Source organism: Trachypithecus francoisi, unplaced genomic scaffold (genome assembly GCF_009764315.1).
Source record: "Trachypithecus francoisi isolate TF-2019V2 unplaced genomic scaffold, Tfra_2.0 Lachesis_group17, whole genome shotgun sequence".
Lineage (NCBI taxonomy): Eukaryota > Metazoa > Chordata > Mammalia > Primates > Cercopithecidae > Trachypithecus > Trachypithecus francoisi.
In genome coordinates this window covers 26,177,534-26,197,322 of record NW_022681462.1, presented here as the reverse complement: position 1 = coordinate 26,197,322, position 19,789 = coordinate 26,177,534, and the positions used below count along the sequence as shown (strand labels likewise).

Here is a 19,789-nt window from a genome sequence, read left to right as displayed (position 1 = left end):
GATAATATCATCGTCAAACAGTGACCATTTGACTTCCTCTTTACCAATTTGAATGACCTTTATTTCTTTCTCTTGTCTGATTGCTCTGACTAGGACTTCCAGTACTATGCTTAATTGAAGCGGTGAAAGCGAGCATTTTTGTCTTGTTTCAGTTCTCGGGGGAATGCTTTCAACTTTTCCCCATTCAGTATAATATTGGCTGTGGATTTGTCATAGATGGCTTTTATTACCTTAAGGTATGTCCCTACCATGCTGATTTTCCTCAGGGTTTTAATCATAAAGGGATGCTAGATTTTGTCAGATGTCAGATTTTTTTTCTGTGTCTATTGAGATGATCATACAATTTCTGTTTTTAATTCTGTTTATGTGGTGCTTCACATTTATTGACCTGTGTATGTTAAACTATCCCTGCATCCCTGGTATAAAACTCACTTGATCATGGTGTATTATTATTATTATTTTTGCTATGCTGTTGGATTCAGTTAGCTAGTATTTTGTTGAGGGTTTATGCATCTGTGTTCTTCAGGCATATTGGTCTGTAGTTTTCTATTTTGTTATGCCTTTTCCTGGTTTTGGTATTAGGCTGATAGTGGCTTCATAGAATGATTTCAGAAGGATTCTCTTTCTCTATCTCTTGGAATAGTTTTAGCAATATTGGTACCAATTCTTCTTTGAAAGCCTGGTAGAATTCATCTGCGAATCCATCTGGTCCTGGATTTTTTTTTTTTTTCCTGGCAACTTTTTTGTTACTGTTTCAATCTTGCTACTTGTTACTGATCTATTCAGAGTTTCTATTTCTTCCTGGTTTAATCCAGGAGGGCTGTATATTTCCAGGAATTTACCCATTCCCTCTAGATTTTCTAGTCTGTGCGCATAAAAGTGTTCATTGTAGCCTTGAATGATCCTTTGTATTTCTGTTGTATCAGTTGTAATATCTTCTGTTTCTTTTCCAATTGAGTTTATATGGATCGTCTCTCTTTTCTTGGTTAATCTCATGAATGGTCTAACAATTTTGTTTATCTTTTCAAATAACCAGCTTTTTGTTTCATTTGTATTTTGTGTTGTTTTTTGTTTATTTCAATTTCATTTAGTTCTATTGCGATCCTTGTTGTTTCTTTTTATCTCCTATGTTTTGGGTTTGGTTTGTTCTTGTTTCTCTAGTTCCTTGAGGTGTGACCTTAGATTGTCTATTTGAGCTCTTTCAGATTTTTTGATGTAGGCATTTAATGCTGTGAAATTTCCTCTTAACACGACTTTTGCTGTATCCCAGAGGTTGTGATAGATTATTTCATTATTATTCAGTTCAGACAATTTTTAAATTTCCATCTTTATTTCATTGTTGACCCAAAGATCATTCAGGAGCTGATTACTTAATTTCCATATACTTGCAGGGTTTTGAGGGTTCCTTTTGGAGTTGATTTCCAGTTTTATTCCACTGTGGTCTGAGAGAGTAGTCAATATAATTTTGATTTTCTTAAATTAATTGAGACTTGTTTTGTGGTCTAGTCTATCTTGGAGAATGTTCTGTGTGCTGATGAATAGAATGTATATTCTGCTGTTGTTGGGCAGAATGTTCTGTAAATATCTGTTAAGTTCATTTGTTCTAGGGTATAGTTTAAGCCCATTGTTTCTTTGTTGATATTCTGTCTTGATGACCTGTCTAGTGCTGTCAGTGGGGTATTGAAGTTCCCCACTATTATTGTGTTGCTGTCTATCTCATTTCTTAGGTCAAGTGGTAATTGTTTTATAAATTTGGGATCTCCAGTGTTAGGTGCATATATATTTAAGGTTAGGGCTAGGGTTAGGGTTTGCTGAGCTACCGGGCTCCAGGCTGGTACTAGGAAGTGTCTGCAAAGAGTTCTGTGATGCGATCTGTCTTCAGGTCTGTCAGCCATGGATACCAGCACCTGTTCTGGTGGAGGTAGCAGGAGAGTGAGGTGGATTCTGCGAGAGTCCTTGATTATTGTTTTGTTTAGTGCATTGGTTTTCTTAAATACTGGTTATGCTTATAACGAAGTTGTCACATAGACAGATTCAAGACCTCTGGTTAGCCAGGATATTACGGATAGTGAAATTAGTTGTTGTTTTCTCCTTTCTTGGAGCAGGGTGGTTCCGTAATGAGTTGCTGTAATGGCTTGAGTTGGTTGTCCTCCAGCCAGGAGGTGACGCTTTAAAGAGAGCATCAGCTGTGGTAATATTGGGGGATGCAAGCTTGCCCTAAGGTCAGTGGGATAACTATTCAGGTTTCTCAGGCACTGGCGGGTGTAGGGGGGCTATGGAGCTCCTGCAAGTTTATGTCTTTTGTCTTCAGCTACCAATGTGGGTAGAAAAAGACCATCACGTGGGAGTAGGGCTAGGTGTGTCTGAGCTCAGACTCTGCTTGGGTGGTGCCTGCAGAGACCACTTGTGGGGACGGGGCAGTGGTTCTCAGGCCAATGGAGTTACGTTCCAAGGAGGATTATGGCTGCTTCCGCTGCTTCATACAGATTGCCAGGGAAGTGGGGGAAAGCTCGCAGTGACAGACCTCACCCAGCTCCCACACAGCCAGCAAGGCCAGTCTTAGTCCTGCCAACAACCAACAGAGCTGAATTTGTTTACAGGCCTCTGGTGCACAGGGCTGAGATCTTGCCCCAGGCTACAAGCCTCCCTGCTGAGAAAGCAAGCAAGGCTTTCAGGCCTCACCCCTCCCTGACTGCAGCAGCTTCTGTGCTCATATCTGCACTTCCTGTTCACCCTCACCCCTCAGATTCTGCCTAGGAAAATTCATACTTGATCAAAATTATTACAGAGTTCAGCCGGAAGTCTCCTTCTCCCTGTGGCCCTTCCCCAGTTCCACTGGCTGCCCTCCCCAAGGAACCCTGTGAGACAAAGTCAGAAATGGCTTCGCTGGGCTTCCCTGGGGACCAGGAGGGCCTACGGGGCACTTCCCATGGCTTCTTCTTCTTTTGTATTTTGCTCAGCTATCTAAATTCGTTTCAGCTCTAGGTAAAGTTAAATCCTTCTTCCATGATCTGGATTTCCCGGTTCCCCAGTGAGGATGTATGTTCAGAGGCAGACTTTCCTCCTCTTACACTTTGGGCACTGACTGTTTTTTTGGCTGTTTCATGGAGTGTGCAGTGGCAAGCCACTCCTTTCAAAGGGTCTGTGAATTCTTTCAGTTTCCCTGGTATGTTCCTGTGGTGGTTCTTGGAGCACAAGTTCACAATGTGAGTCTCCAAATGCTGCTCATTATTGTATTTTTTTAATTATAAAATTCTGTTTCTTTATATTTTCTCTTTATTTGCAGAGACTTTTTATTTCTTTGCTGAGGCTTTTAATTTCTTTATTTGTTTTAAGCATGTGCATAATTGCTTGTTGAAGTATTTTTAAAATCATGGTGTTTAAAAATCTTTACCAGATAATTCTATTATCCTTATCTTCTTAGTGTTCACATCAGTTGATTGGCTCCTCATTACTGCTGGATGGGGATGGGAGTTCTGGATCCCATGTGGTCTCCAGTGATGTGGGGCTTATAACCACTGGTAGTGATGAGAGTCCTGACTAGGCTGCCTCTGATACCCCAGTGGAGAAGGGGAGGAGTATCTAGTTATTTCTAGGAGGGGGTGGATGTCCAGGCTTCCCATGTAGTCCTTACTGATATTGCCAGGGAAGGTAGCTCACTAGCTATCTCAGATGAAAATCTCATCTCTCCCCTTGGGCTTTCTCTGACATCACTCTGGCAAGGGTGTTGGAGTTTCTTGCTATAGTGTCTTAAGGGTGAAAGTCTAGGCTATCTACTCAGGCTTTGCTGGTATGGGTGTGGGTGTGGATGAGGCCATGGGTTTTTTGTTTTTTAAAATGATGTTTGGCCGAAGTAGAGTGGCTATTGTCCAAGAGTTTTCTGTCATGCTAGAACACTCCTTTCCTGGTCCTCTGGCTAGAGAGAGCAGGCATTTGTTGGGAGTCTGTTTTTTGTGCACCAGTTGTGTTGGGTTTCTGGGTTGCTGGCTTCTTCAGCTACTTTATCTCCTTGGTTTTTGGTGTGCATCATCCTTTACCTGGACTACTGAGTTAGACCCCCAATAAGTCTTTCAGACCATCTCTGGCTTCTCCAACACATCCTCCACACTTCTGCCAGTGTTTTCTTCCTACAAAGCAGAACTGACCATGTCATTCTCCTGTTAATATTGTTTACTGTCCATAAAATAAAGCTCAACCTCTGCAAGGCACTGCAGATCCACCAAAATGCAATTCCAACTTTGCCTTTGCAGCTTTGACTTCTGTTCAGTTTCTCTGCCTATCCCTTTGCTCCCATGCTAAAGATGTGCCATGTACTTTAGCTTCTGCTCTTCCCTCTGTCTCCAGTGCTTTTCTTTACTCTAGCAAAGTTAAGAGCACTGGAGTTGGACTGTTTAAATTTGAACTTCATCATTTTCTAGCTAGGTGATCTTGGGCAACTTTACCTCTCCATAGCTCAGTTTTCCCATCTGAAAAATGAGGATAATAGCATCTACCTCATGGGACTGTTATGAAACTTAAATTAAATAGCACTTTGCAAATTGTCGGGTTGAAGAGAAAGGTCTCAATAAATGTGGGCTATTAGTATAATTCATTATTAAATTAATACTCAGTAGTTAAATTAATATGCAGTAGCTCAACATTCAATTTGAATGTTACCTCTCTGAAGTCTTTATGGGTCCTCTGCATTGCTACCTTATTATTGAAATTAATTATTCTTTTCCCAACTGTCCCCTTAATTTACATTGCATTTATACTTGATTCTGTTTGCAGTGTAGGTAGGTAGATTGCTGACCACATTTGCTCATTTCTGGACTTAGTCATTCAAAGGAAGCCCTATGAGTCAATCACTGGGCATGGACGTGAGTAAGATGTGGATCTTCAGAGAATTCTCAGTTCCTTAATAGCTGCAGATTGCTTTCTAAATAAATGGTTCTGTGGGCTTAATAAATATTTATTGATTTAAGACAAGCAAGCTCTGCCTCGGTATAGGAAGGTAGGCAGCCTCCAGGCTAAACAGCATCACAATGTGTTAAAGTTAGAAACTTTTTGTGAACCACCCTTGGTACTGACCTCTGCATAGTGCTAAGTGAAGGCCTCGGGCTCTGTGTTAGAGCCCTGCTGTAACAGCATTGGTATTCCTGTGGTCTGTGGCTACCGCCAAGTGAGTCTTGTCTAGGACCATATCATTTCTTAACCCTGGTTCCCTTAGGTTCAAATAAAGACAAAGATTTTTCTTGAGGTCTCAGGAGTTATATCAGTGTCATTGAGGACATTGTTCATTCTGCTTTAAGGCCCATGTCTGACAATCTTAGCCCCACACACCTTGACTCCCATCACTGAGACAGAAATTTGTTTTAAAGCACTTATGTGCCAGGAATTGTGTTAGCTACCACAAATGCAGAAGGATGGGACACAAGAGCGCCCTTGACATCCAGGAGCTCATACTCTCCATGCTGGAGCAATCATTAGAAGCACAGACTTGATTGTTTCACTGTGGCCACCTTACCAACAATGCTTTGGTAGATAGGCTGGATATGAAGCCAAATATTTTAGGCCAAGGATGGACTGATGGAAGAAATGGAAAGAGGAGATATAACTTCCTATGAAGATGTATGTCTATGAAGGAAAGTAGAATGGGTGATAAGAAACTACAGCGGAGGCTGAGCAAAGGGAAGATTGTTTAAAGGTGGGGGACATTACTTAAGTTTATAGTAGATAAAAAGAGATAAGGGCAGTAGATCAAAAGATAGATTGAGAGAGTGATTGGGAAAGAATGAGCAAATATTTGAGAAAAAACAATAGATATTCATATACACATACATATATACATACATGCATACATACATATACACTGTATATTTATATGTGCATGTATATAAGTATAGAATGTATATATGTATGTGTGTTTGTATATATGTATTTATATATGGGGCAAGAAGGTGAAGAGAAAGTGAAAGACTAAAATTTTGAGGAAGAGATTACAAATATATGTAATCACTCTATATACATATTATCTATTTATCTACCTGTCTATCTATCAATCCATCTATCTGCCTACCCATTTATATAGAGAGATGGAGATCAGCCAGAAAAGGGAAAGTCAAAGAAGAATCATTCATTAATGGAACCATGTCCTGTAGGAAGAAGGAGGAAATAATTTGAAAGCACAGGTGAAAACTCCTTAGAGACAGAAGGAAGGAAGGTCAGAATGAGATGGAAGGGAGGAAAGTTACAGTTCATGTAGGGTGCCCTCTATTTCTCTGGAAAGCTGAGAAGATTGAATGAGAAGATTAAAGAATGAGAAAGTGAGAAAGTAAGATGTCAGGGACATACATTCTGGCTTTCCTCGCAGCACTGGGGGCCTCAATTGATTTTGTAAATTCAGCATTTGCAATGCTGCAAATATGAATGATTACACTTTTGCAGAAGCACTAGCCTGTAGGGAGGAGAGAAGACACGTGAGGGTTGCAGTGCTTTGGAAGTTAGGCCTGAGGTTGAGGGCAGCAGAAGTGTTCTGGTGAGAGCAGCATGTAGTGTAGTTGTAGTAGCCAGGCGGTGCAGAGAAAAGATGAATCTAGGATGAGAGTGATAAACTGAGTGAGCAGGGAGGGAATGACAAGATAGAAGCCTCAGAGAGCTTGGGAAGCACGTTTACTTTGATTCAGGTATGGAGAGTGCATAGCAATATTCTCACACTGCTAATAAAGATATACCCGTGACTGGGTAATTTATAAAGGAAAGAGGTTTAATTGACTCACAGTTTTGTGTGGCTGGGGAGGCCTTAGGAAACTTACAATCATGGAGAAGTACTGAGCAAAAGGGGGAAACGCCCCTTATAAAACCAACAGATCTAGTGAGAACTCACTCACTGCTAGGAGAACTTGCCCCATGATTCAATTACCCCCCTCACTGGGTCCCTCCTACAACACTTGGGGATTGTGGGAACTATATTTCAAGATGAGATTTCAGTGAGGACACAGCCAAACCATATCAGAGAGGTAGGATAGAGGTTCTGATTGGAGAGTGAGATTTCTCAGTGTGAGCCATTTATCCAGCAAACAGTCCCTGAGCACTAGCTCTGTGAACTTATTGTTGGAAACTCTGAGAACAAAGATAAGAATTAAGGCATGGTCCCTGCCCTTAAGGAGTTCACAGCCCAATATTCAGAGGTAAAACCTTTCCAGATGATGACAAGGTCCAGGATATGTCTCTGGAAATGATTCCTTGTGATGGTTGGGAGGGGAAGATTGATGGGGCAATGGAAACCAAATGGCTGGCAGGCTGGCATGTTAGATGTATCATCCCCAGGTGCTTATCTGCCCTACAAAGAAAATCGGGGTTTCTGTCAGCTCAGTTATTTCTCTGGGGCCATGTGTATCCTCTCCGCAGCTGGTGATGTGAGGACTGTTTTTCCATTTGAGCTTTTGCTCTTCAGACAACATGTGACTGTCCTAGGGTCAGTGCCTGATGGTTTTCACAAGTGTAGAGTGGAAGGTCAATGGGCTTCAGAGACCTACTTCTGCACTTTGGTACATGAGTCTGTAAACAGTTACCGATCCCATGCTTCCAGTTTTCTTTTCTTTCTCGCCCTTATTTTTTTGACCTGTAAAATTAACATAGGATGGTGCCACCAATCCTTTTTGGGGAAGAAGCAGCTGAGATGTGTCTCTATAAAGTCATCAATAAGCAGAAGTCGGGAGCTGCAGTAGTTGGCAGGGTGCGATGATAATGAATGAATGAGTGTGCACACGTGAAGTGGGGACAGCTCAGTGCTCAGAGCTCCATGACTGATTTCATTCTTCCTGAAAGCTTCTAAGGGAAGCTGGACACAGAGGGGAGATTTCCTACCTAGGCTGAGTAGAGGCCTTGACACTTCAGCATGGAAGGCACAGGGTGTAGGAATCTACATATCAGCATTTCCAGGATTCTAGTGCCTACAGAGCTGTGTGAGACTTTATTTCATGGCCCGTCTGGGCATTGCTAGAAGGGAACAGAATTCCCTCCCTTCCTGTTCCAGAGAGGCTAGCCTGCAAACTTCACTGATGAGAGGCCAGATTGGCACATCCCACACTAGCTGTTTTGTGGATTTTGGCTGACAGGAGTGGAAAGGAAGCATGTTTCTTTGATCTTTTACCTCTTGCATCCTTTCTGCTATGACCTTGGGAGATTGGTTTATCTGGCTGTCTAGTTCAAATTCCAGATTAACCTCTGTCAGTGGGCTTTCTCCTCTTTGGGGATGCTATTCATCCTTCCAAGGATCCAGACACTAGCCACCAAAGCTTCTCTGCTGGGTTCACACGCACACCAGGTCTAAGGTATGATGTGATCTCCTGGGTATGGGATGGTTTTTGTGCTGCTGCTTTTTTCTTTCAGAGTCTGAGAAGCCAACTGGGGCCAAGCAAGTTTTAGAACCTCTACTGGCTGATGCCAACATCGTCAGAGATGAACTGTTCTTACCAGAAACTTCTCTGCTCCTGACAGCACACCTCTCCCCAGGTAGCTAAAGGGATAATGAGATTATCACCCCCTGAACACTATGTAATGACACAGTCACCTGTATGGGGGTGACATACCAGGGGACACTCAGTTCCAGTCGCAATATCATAGGCACAATATTAGAAGAATATCTAGACACTCTTATAACCAAAGAAAGGCATTTGGAAGATTCATGGGAGTCTTTCCTTTGCTTAAATCATGAATTTTTATTAAATTTTACACAAATGCATTTTTCCATCTATTCATATGATCTTTTTCCTGTTAATCTATAAATATGAGAGATTACACTTATTTACAATCCGATTTTTAAAAATAAGTGCAATAACATCTCTTACTTAAAATTAAGCCACATTCATATTGTGATATGAATTAGAATTTTATTGACTTCAAATTTAATACCACTAAAAGGTAATTCTGCCATCATTCTTATTAACTTAAAACCAAAATTTGATTGCAAGATTCTTTAAATAAAGTAACCTTCAAAATTCACTGTTTTACCTCACCAACACAACTTTTAAATTGTGGTAAAATACATATAACAAAATTCATTATCTTAAATTACTGTTAAGGGTATAGTTCAGTGGCATTAAGTATGTTTACATTACTGTGCAACCATCACTGTCATCCTTCCCCAGAGCTCTTTTCATCTTGCAAAACAGAAACTTTGTACCCTGTATCCTGTTCAATAATTATCTTTTCCCTGCCTCTGCTCCTGACAACCGCTACTCTACTTTCTGTCTCTGTGAATATGACCACTGCTGGTGCTTCATACATGTGGAATCATATAATATCTGTCCTTTTTTACTCGCTTATTTCACTTAGCCTAATGTCCTCAAGTTTCATCCATGTTTATGCCTTCCTTTTTAAGGCTGTGAGTAATATTGCATTGTATGTGTGGACAACATTTTATTTATTCATCCATCTGTGGATGGACATTTGGGTTACTTCCACCTTTTGGCTGTTGTGAATAATGCAGCTCTGAACATTGGTGTATGAATTCTGTTCAAGTCTCTGCTTTAAAATCCTTTGAGTATATGCCCAGAGGTGGAATTGCTGGGTCATAGGATAATTCTATTTAAACATTTTTTAAGGAATAGTCGTCCTATTTTCCATAGTGGCTGCACAATTTTACCTTCCCATCAACAGTGTACAAGTTCCAATACTTATTTTCTGATTTTTGATAGCAGTCATCCTAATGGGTATGAGATGATATTTCACTGTGGTTTTGATTTTGATTTCATTAATACTTGGTTAGGTGGAGCATCTTTTCATGTGCCTGTTGACTACTTGTGTATCTTTGGAGAAATATTGCTTCAAGTCTGTTGCCCATTTTTAAATTAAGCTCTTTGTTTTTAGTTGTTGAGTTGTAGGAGTCCTGATATTAGGAATTAGGATAGGTAGCAGTCTAGATATTAACCCTTTATCAGATATATTATTTGCAAATATTTTCTCCCATTGTGTGGGTTGCCTTTTCACTCTGTTGTACCCTGTGATGCACAGAAGTTTTTAATTTTAATAGAGTCCATTTCTTTTTTTGCTTTTGTTGCCTGTGCTTTTCGTGTCACATCCAAGAAATCATTGTCAACCCCAATGTCATGAATCTTTACCCCTATGTTTTCTTCTAACAGTCTTCTAAAATTTTCTTCTAAAATTTTTAGCTGTTACATTTAGGTCTTTGATACATTTTGAGTTAATTTTTTATATAGTATAAGGTAAGGGTCCAACTTCATCCTTTTGCACGTGGACATCCAGTTTTTCCAACACTGTTTGCTGAAAAGGCAGTCTTTTCCCATTGAATGGTCTTGGCATGCTTGCAAAAATAATCTGAACATATATGTAAGGGTTTATTTTTGGATGTTCTATTCTATTCCATTATACTACATGTCTGTTTTTATATGCTAGGCCTATGCTGTTTTGATTACTATAGATTTATAATAGATTTTGAAATCAGGAAGGGTGAGATGTCTAACTTTGTTAATTTTCAAGATTGTTTTGACTATTTGGGGTCCCCTGAGATTCCATATGAATTTCACTATGGATTTTTTTATTTCTGCAGAAAACGTCATTGAGATTTTGGGACTGCCATAAAACTTCTGAATTATTTCTTATAGGAAACATTTGCCAGACAGATGAAGAGAAGGGGGGCATTTAGGCAAAAGGAAGACTGTGACCAAAAGCATGAAGAGAGGAAAGGGCTTGCTCTACTTGGGGAAACTAAAAGTAATCTAGTATTGTTGAAGCTCTAAGCATTCTTATTATCTGTGTGTATATATATGTGTGTGACTGTCAGCTTGGATGGAGACACATTAGGAGGTAAGGAAGGGGTCAGATATTGTGAAAGTGGATGTGTATTGTGTTAAGAAGGTCAATGGGAACTCATTAGAGTTGGGTGGTGGAGTGATGTGATCCTATTTGTACTATGGAAAAATGACCCTGTTAATAAGCATGGGGGCTATACTGAGAAGGAAGGAGGTACCAGCAGAAAGGCCAGATAGGAGATTGTTGCAAAACTCCCAGAAATAAAATTATAAGACTTGCACCCTGGTAGCATTAGTGGAGACAGGAAGGAGGGAATGGATTTGAAATAGACATGGCTCACTACACACTCAGACATGTTCCAGTAGCTTCACTCTTTTCTTGGGTCTTGAAGTCCTTAGATCTGGAGAACAGCCTCTGAACTCAGGGTGATGATTCTAACCATTCACCTGTGTCTTCCAGTTGTCACATTTTAGGAACACAGATGACTGTTGAAAGAGGCGCTCTGTTCTGGCTTAGAGGCTCAGGGGTCCCTTAACAGCAGCCAGTCTCTTTTCAAAGCCCCTGGAGCTCCCACTCCTTGTCCTGTCACTCTCAGAGCCTCTGGATGCTCTAAGGACTTTGTGGTTGTTTCTTTGTACCTGTGAGTTGGTTGGTGTTTTCTTGTTTTGGTTTTTCCTGAAGCCTGTAGAAATATACCAGCCTGAGAGTGTTCTGTTGTAGCCCATTCTATTTACCTAATAGAACTGCCGCTCTCCAGGCCTTCTAATTGTGGCCCATGTTACGTGTGTGACCCACTGAGAACCCAGGTTCATTCCCCAAGCCTGACACCCCTCTACACTCTGTGACTCAATTCCCTGCCTTCAGTTCATAGCAGTGTCAAATGAGCCATTGGGTCTTTGCCACCTCTCTCCCACTTCATGCTCAGGAGCGCTCTGTAAAGCCTTTGCTGAGTAACTGGATAATGCTAATGCCAGGCTTGAGCTGCAGCAGCTGGGGAGTGGATGTGCTCCTCCAGCCAGAGGCTGAGCACAGAGATCCCAAGTCCGTGTTCTGATCTCTGGAGGGATGGTTCTATGGATGGGCAGTCTGGGCCATGTGTGTGTTCTACTCGCCCATCACAGTCACAGGTGGAGTCATGGAGCTAGAGGCAGGGAGCAGCTCCCACTCCCAAATTCTCATAGGTATTTTAGAATGGGAACCGCTTTGGCAGTTCTGGGATAGCCAGCTCTGAACCACTGCCAAAGGCACACATTTAGTGACCTGAGGGATGAGGCAAGCTGATCAAGGTACACAAGTGTCATCACTGCAGGCTCCGGGGAAAGCACAGCAGGAGAGGAAAGGGCTGTGGCTTGTAGTTAAAATACAGTGATGACTGTAATGATGATTTGAACCTGATGGGCTGTGCCTCAAAGGTGAACCAGGGAGAATGAAATAAAGAGTTCCAGAAGAGGTAAGGGGGGATTTTAGTGGGAATTAGGAAGATACGGGGAAGAGAAAGGAGAAAGGTCAGGAAAATCAGGGATGTAAGGAGTTTCTACTTCCTTGAAAGCCAGGAAGCTCACTTGAACAAAGAGCACAAGACCCCAAATCTTTGTGACACCCCTGGCTTGGAGAGCTTGCTGGTCTTTCTTTAGGAGCCTGGCTAGTTTTTGCAAGCATAGTTTTCACAAGCAATTGAAGGATAATTTCCGTAGATCTATAGTGAAGCTATCGCGCAAATAAAGTGGGGCTGGCCAGAGAGGGTCTGTAGTTTCCAAAGCCCCAAAGGACACCTGCAAATCAGCTGTTGCAAAAATATGTCTTTAGGAGCCCAGGCTACCTGGAACACGGCCTCAGGACAGCAGAATGTGCCTTATCACTCACTTTGTTTTCCCAAACAGAAGAGAAGAAGGAGAGTGGCCACATTGATTCAGCCAAGCACCTCCAGGAGGTCCCCTCTGGATGTCCCATGAGGCTGCCCCTCAGCCACAACCCGGAGCACGTGGAGATGGCTTTGCTCAGCAACATCCTAGCGGCCTATTCCTTTGTCTCAGGTAGGTGCCTGGTCTCCGCTGGGCCAGGACTGAGGTCTGGGGCTGGGTCCAAGGTTGTCTCCTGGTTGGCCATCTCTGGCCTTATTCTCAGGAAAGACACACTACATAATCATAGCTACTGCTCGGCTATGCTGAGTTTTGAGATGAAAGGTCTCCTGGTTGGAAATTAAGCTTGTCATTCTCTAATTTGAAAAATGAAGGGTTCTAAGAGCTTTGTCTTGCAGAAAATGTTTAGCTGCTCAAGTGAGTGAGTGAAGTAGCCCGGGGCTACTGTTGGCTTCTGTCACTATGCATTAACTCTGACCAAGGTGGGGGCTGATGGAGTACCTCAGCCTGATTATTCTATGCAGTTAACCTCACACAGGCTGCCTCTGTGTGAGACTGTGTATGTGGGAGAGAGAGTATGTGTTTTTATGTTCTGTGTTTGGGGCCTTTCTGGGGTATTTGATGAAGCTGTAGAAGAGATGAAGACAGAAGGCATCTGGAGTATGGAAGAGTCTGATATTTGTCCCTTCGTTGGTTTAAAGTTGTACTCTTTAGTAAGATGGTTGATTTTCTCCTCAAGATCATTCTTGAAAACAGATGTTGTTCATATAAAAGGAGTCATTTTAAAATACATGAAAATGCTCACTGGTTTGAATGACTAAACTGTGCCTCTGCTGCTTGAATGAGTTTTTCATTTCGTAATACTTTGCTTTTGTTTTTGTTTTGTTTTGTTTTGCCTGATGTCTCTGGATATATTGTATAAAAAGGAAGGGACTAGGGTTTCAATTAGATTTCCTTTGGGCAAGGACTGGTTTTACTTTCTAATTCTCTAGGCGGGGTGGACACATGGTGGTCTAAGAGTTGAAATGCAAACCTGATATTATGATTTACAGTGGCAAATCTGAGCCAAGTGGAGAGTTCCATGAGCCAAGGAAGTTCATGGCTTCTCTTTGTGAGAGGATCTTGGATGACGTGCAACCTGATTTCAAAAAAAGAGGACTGCTCAGGGCCTTGTGCTGGGCGAGCTGCAGCATGTAGTCTGCTTGTGCCTCAGGTCCAGGGCTCTGCCTTCTTGAATCAGTGAAGGCCTAGGTCACCAGTCAGCTCCTTTTTCCCCTTAAGGAAGTCCAGGGCCCCCTTCTCTAGGCACTCACCCATTGGAGGAATCTCATCTTTGCTCTTGCTTCAAGGCAACATTGGAGAGAAAGGACACAAGAGCGGAAAAGAGCTTTGAAATTCAGGCATCATTTTCACAAGCAATTTAAGGATAATTTCCTTAGCTCTATAGTGAAGCTATCCCCTAAATGAAGTGGGGCTTGCGGAGAGTGTCTGTAGTTTCCGAAGACCCAAAAGATACCTGTGAATCAGCTGTTGCAAAAATATGTCTCGCGTGCGAGCAAACAGAGCACTGCACTTTGGACCTCTGCTCAGCACAGGAGGTACCTGGCAATTTTCCATTTCAGTCGACATGACCCTGAATTATGACCATTGAAAGTGGTAACTCATTGAATAGTCCTGTGTTTACCAATGTGTCTTGTGATCTTGTCAAGGCTGAAAAGTACATGGCCCTGTTTTTCTCTCCCCTCCAAACTTCCTCCTTCCTGCCCCATACTCTTGAATTAAATATTACTTGGGATGCAGGAAGACAATGCTTCTTTAAGTAAGTATAGGCTGAGATGAAAAGAAAATGCAAAGAAATAGAAAAGCAGTGTGGCTAAAATAAAATTTGGATCCAGTGTGTAGACTCAATGACTGAAAATCAATTCTGAAATGGAGAACATTCCCTGATTATAAGTGAAATTAATAAAGAAAATTTAAAATATGTAGGTGAATATTCAAGATACAAATAACCATTGTTTTTAGTGAAGAAAATCAAATAATTGAATTAGAAGCAATGATGAAAAGTATGATGGAAGAAAATTGTGGAAAATATCCTAATCTTGTAGCTGCCTCATGTCCTCATTCTGCTCTACCAGATCTTCAACCCCGCAGGGCCCCAGCCCCTCCTATTTTCTCCCAGTACATCTGTTGCCTCCTCTCCTATCCACGTGGTGCCTTATTTCAGCAACACATTTGCTAATACACATAACTTCCATATTCCTTTCTGTAGCTTCTGAGTAAACTAGTAGGTGAAACCCCAACTGAGTGAATCCTGCTTACTTTCTCTCTGTGTGTGTGTGTGTGTGTGTGTGTGTGTGTGTGTTCTTTGTTAGGTGGGTGTCTAAGGTGTTTGGTAACCTTGTGGGAGAGTTGGAGACAGAAGAAGGCATGTGAGTTGGGAGAGTCTGATATTCACCCCTTTTTTGGTTCAAAGTTGTACTCTTTAGGAAGACGGCTGACTTTCTCCTCAAGATCATTTGTTGGAAACAGATACTGTTTATATAAAAGGAGCCATTTAAAATTACATGAAAATGCTCAGTGGTTTGAATGACCAAACCGCTCCTCTGCTGGTTAAGTGAGTTTGAAAATATTTGATATTTTGTTTTTGTTTTGCCTGATGGTCTCTGGATATTACATAAAAAGAAAGGGACTGAGGTTCTGATTGGATTTCTCTTCAGGCAAGGACTGGTTTTACTTTCCAGTTCCAATCTAGCCAGGGTTCATATTAGATGACTTAGGAAAAGTGACCCTTTCTTACTTTGCACAAGTTATCAAACACCAGTACAATTTGCCATTTGAAGCCACTAGAAATTCATAGTCTCCAATCTCAGCTGAGCTTTTCACATCATACTTTAATCTCCCTATTTATTTCTGGATACATCTTGTGCCCATTCTTCCCAACAAACATTTCAAACCTTGGCCATTCCAATAATTGTAAATATCTGCTTACCACAATGGGCCCTACAAGTAAATGACAAGTGTCAAACTAGGGGAAAATGAAACATTAATGAAGAAGAGTTAAAGTTTATAACAAATGAAGAACTCTTACAAATCAATAGAAGTGTCCCAAAAGGAAAGTTGCCGAAAAACAAGAATCAACAGTTGGCAAAAGAAGAAATACAAATAGTCAATAAAACATGAACAGCTCAAATTCTGGCAGAAAAATACAAAATGGAAACTGCAATGAGATTAGCATTTTTATTTTATACATTTCTCAAAGACTTGACTGATTAAGTATATAATTTTAGTCTTGGAGAAAGTCTGGGGAGATGAGTACTTGCACATTGTGCTGATGGGATTGTGAATTTGCTACAACCTCTCTAAAAAATAATTTGGCAATATCCATCAAAGCTCTTAAAAACACATGTGCTAGCCAGAAATCCCACTTCTGGAAGTGTCTCCTAAGGAAATAATTAGGGATATACACAGAAATTTTACTGTGAGGATGATTCATCTCAGAATTATTTATAATACATGCAGTAAAAATATTAGGGAAAATTTGTGAGTGTGAATGGAAGTAGAAAGATGTTTATGATATGCTACTAGGTAAATGAAGCCTGTTACCACACATCATATACATTATAATCCCATTTATGTATGTATATTCATATGTATAGGTAACCACATTTTACTACAAATTATAACCAGGTGCCAGAATTGTGTGGGTACAGGTATGTGTGTTTTTAATTTTATTTGGCTTAGCTGTATTTTTATTAACAATTCATTGATATTCATAATAAGTAATGTTATTTTATTAAAATATTAAATTTTGAATTATACCATACATATATTAGACAATTATCATGCCTCTGTCTTTTCTAACTTTCTGAGCTTCTTATCTAAGTGTCCTGAAAATACCTATTTGGTTGTGCTATAAGCATTTCAAATTCACTCCAGCCTAGAATAGAATATTGTCCTTCTCTTTAAATATGCTATTTCTTTTATGTACCTATCTAGGGCATCACCTAATCCAGAAATAGGATTTTTAACCTTTGATGCATCTTCTTCACTGCCCATATCCAGCTTGTTTTGGTCGATTCATTTTGCCTGTTAAAATGTATGGCATCCACTTTAGTCCCACCATCGTTGATTGACTGGCTCCAAGCGCCATCATGGTTTTGTCTGCCTTATCATAATGGTATTTGCCATGGTCTTGCCTCTACAATCTTGTTTCACAGTCTGTATTTTGTAGCAAAATGATGTTTCCAAAATGCAGATGTGATGATGCAATTCTTTTTATTTTTTAGCATCCCTCAGTGGATTCTCATTATCTCTGGGATAAAATCCAAACAAGTTTGTGTGGTTTAAGAGTCAGGATTGTTTTCAACTGCAAAAAATGAAAACCTCAACTTGGTGGCCTAAATACATAGACTTTATCTTACCCACATAATAAGAAGTCTGGAGGTAGGTGGTTGCTAGCATTGGCTCATTAGCACAAACACGTAGAGGCCTGTCTTTTTCTTTCCCTGTCTGACTTATTTTACTCAGTATAATATATTCCAGCTTTGTCCATGTTGTCACAAGTGGCAGTATCTCCTTCTTTGTTAAGGCTGAATAATATTTCATTTTGTAAATACACCACAGTTTTTAAAATCTATTCATCTATTGATGGACGCTTTGGTTGTTTTTATATCTTGACTATTATGAATAGGGCTACAATAAGTATGGGAGTGCAGATATCTCTATAGATGCTGATTTCATTTTCTTTGGATATATACCCAGTCAGAGACAGAAATAAAAATGCTGTATGATCTCACTTACACATAAAACCTAAAAAAAAGGTTGAATACATAGAAACAGAGAGTAGAATAGTAGTTATCGGGGCATGGAGGAGGAAATGAGAAGTATGTCCAAAGATACAAACTTGCAGTGTTGTGGGATGAATAAGTCTAGAGTTCTAATGTATAGCATGAGGATGATAGTTAAAAATATATGTATACTGAAAATGTACTAAGAGAATAGATTTTAGGTGCTTTTACCACACAAAAAATGAAAAGAAGGTGATGAACGTGTTTATTCACTTGAATAATCATTTAACAATATGTATGTATAGAAAAACATCAGGTTTTACACCTTAAATATATACAATAAAAAATGTAGGGGCCAATATCTCTGTGATTCTCAAAGCCTTTTTTCTATGTTTGTTATCTCATGGCTGCCAAATGGCTGCTGTTGTTCAGGCTGATTCAAGATCAAAAAGGGCAGAAAATGGAAGGAGTTTCCAGTAGATCTCCTGTCAGATTTCACTGGCCAAGACTGTGTCACATGGTCATTTCTAGCTGCAAGGGAGGCTGGAATAATGAGAATTTTAGCTTTTTCAATCTTTAGATCAGTGGTTCATATCAGGTGTGATTTTGCTCTGCAAGGGGACTTCTGGCAATGTCTGGAGATATTTTTGGGTGTCACAGCTTAGAAGTGCAGGCTGCTACTGGCATCTAATGGATGGAGAAACATCCTACAATGCACAGGACAATCTCCTGCAACAAAGAATTACTGGGGCAAGACATCAACAGTTCTGAGGTTAAGAAAGCGTGCCCTAGAGCAGAGGCAGGCAAGGAAGAAAGGACTTGATGATAGTTTGAGGCATCCCATTCTGAAAGTCCTTCTGTGGCTTACCAGAGCTTTTAATGTTGACCTTTACTACTCCATGCTTTAATTTAGTCACTGCCCTCCCTGACCAAGACCTCTGCTCCAGTTATTCTAAACGACTTGCCAGGTTTTTTCTTACCTCATTTCTTTGGCACAGTCTTTTCCTTTTCCAAGAATTCTCCCTTTTAGTCCTGGACAGGTTGACTCCCTCCCAGTCTCCTGAACTCTCTTAGGGTCATCTCTCCTCAGCCTACCCCACCTTGAATCAATGGGCTTAGGCACCCATCCACACTCTCCCACACTCTTCTATTTCCTTTAAGTTTTCTTTGTTTCTCAAAAGTCACCTTTGGGTACTCCATAAATATGTATAGCTTCTATGTACCCATAAAATTTTAAAATAAGCAAATATATAAATCACCTTCTCAGTAAATTTTGCTCGTCACTATCCACTTCTCGCCACAACACACATTCAGCACTTCGTATTCTTCTTCCTTTTTTCCCCATTTTTCCTCCTTATCACCTTACCATTATCCACCATACTATATATTTTATTTGTTTAGTATCATCTCCCCTGCTGGAACATAAGCTCCTAGGAGAAGAGAGATTTTTGTTTCTTTCATTGACTGCTATGTCCTGCGCATGTAGAATAGTGCCTGGCACCCATCAGATGCTTAGTTAATCAGTGAATGAATATGGCTCAATAACCAAATAATTATAAAAAGACATGTAGCGAGGCATCTTACCCAAGAGCTGCTTCCTCCATCAAGTTCCCAAACTTGACCCATCATCAGGCCTTTATGCATCCTTCCAGAGTTCTTTATGCAGATATTAAGAAAATACAAGGATACAGTTTTCTCCTCCTCCATTTTATGCACAGGTAGCACACCATGCATACTGTTTTGCCCTTCACGATTTTCACTGAATGATATATTATGGAGATATTTTAGATCAGCATGTGGAGACCTTCCTCATTCTTTTAGACAACTACATATTATTCCATTATATAGATGGACATCCATAGTTTAACCAGTCCAATGAAAATGGTTTAAATCTTTCCAAACTGAGCAACAAACAGAGCTGCAATAAATAACTATGATGTGTATGTTCAAGTGCTCTTGTAGAATAAGTGCCCCAAAGAAAAACTGTGGGAACAAAGTATATGTAAATTATCAACTGAGAAAAATATTAATAAATTATCATTTAAATAATTTTACCAATTTACTCTTAAAAGATATATGAGAAGCCCCTGCAACAGTGTTTTCAAACTTTTGAACTTTGACAATCTCATAGATGAAGAATAATATCTAAGTGCTATTTAATTTCTGCTTCTCTAGATCAGAGGTCAGGAAGCTTTTTCTTTAAAGGGTGAGACAGTAAATATTTTCAGCCTTGTGAGCCAGTCTCTGCTGTAACAACTCAACTCTGCATTGTCGCACGAAGGGAGACATAGATAATGCACAAATGAATGGACATCATCGTGTTCAATAAAATTTTATTTACAAAAACTTATGGCTGGGCAGACTTGGCTTGTGAGCTATAGTGTGCCA

The 19,789-nt window shown here is 40.4% G+C and overlaps 1 protein-coding gene across 7 annotated transcripts in view; it reads left to right on the top strand.

The window, feature by feature from the left end:
* EVA1A (eva-1 homolog A, regulator of programmed cell death) overlaps nucleotides 1-19,789 on the top strand; it is a 76,105-nt gene that overhangs the window by 31,004 nt on the left and 25,312 nt on the right. For 4 of the 7 annotated variants that reach the window (XM_033175247.1, XM_033175245.1, XM_033175243.1 and 1 more), the window contains one exon: nucleotides 12,636-12,788. In XM_033175247.1, the coding sequence (XP_033031138.1) occupies nucleotides 12,704-12,788 (85 nt within the window). In that variant the 5' untranslated portion in view covers nucleotides 12,636-12,703. Of the gene's footprint in view, nucleotides 1-8,236; nucleotides 8,316-8,373; nucleotides 8,497-11,827; nucleotides 12,206-12,635; nucleotides 12,789-19,789 lie in introns of those variants that run through there. The other 3 variants (XM_033175244.1, XM_033175249.1, XM_033175246.1) reach the window with 3 other exon arrangements.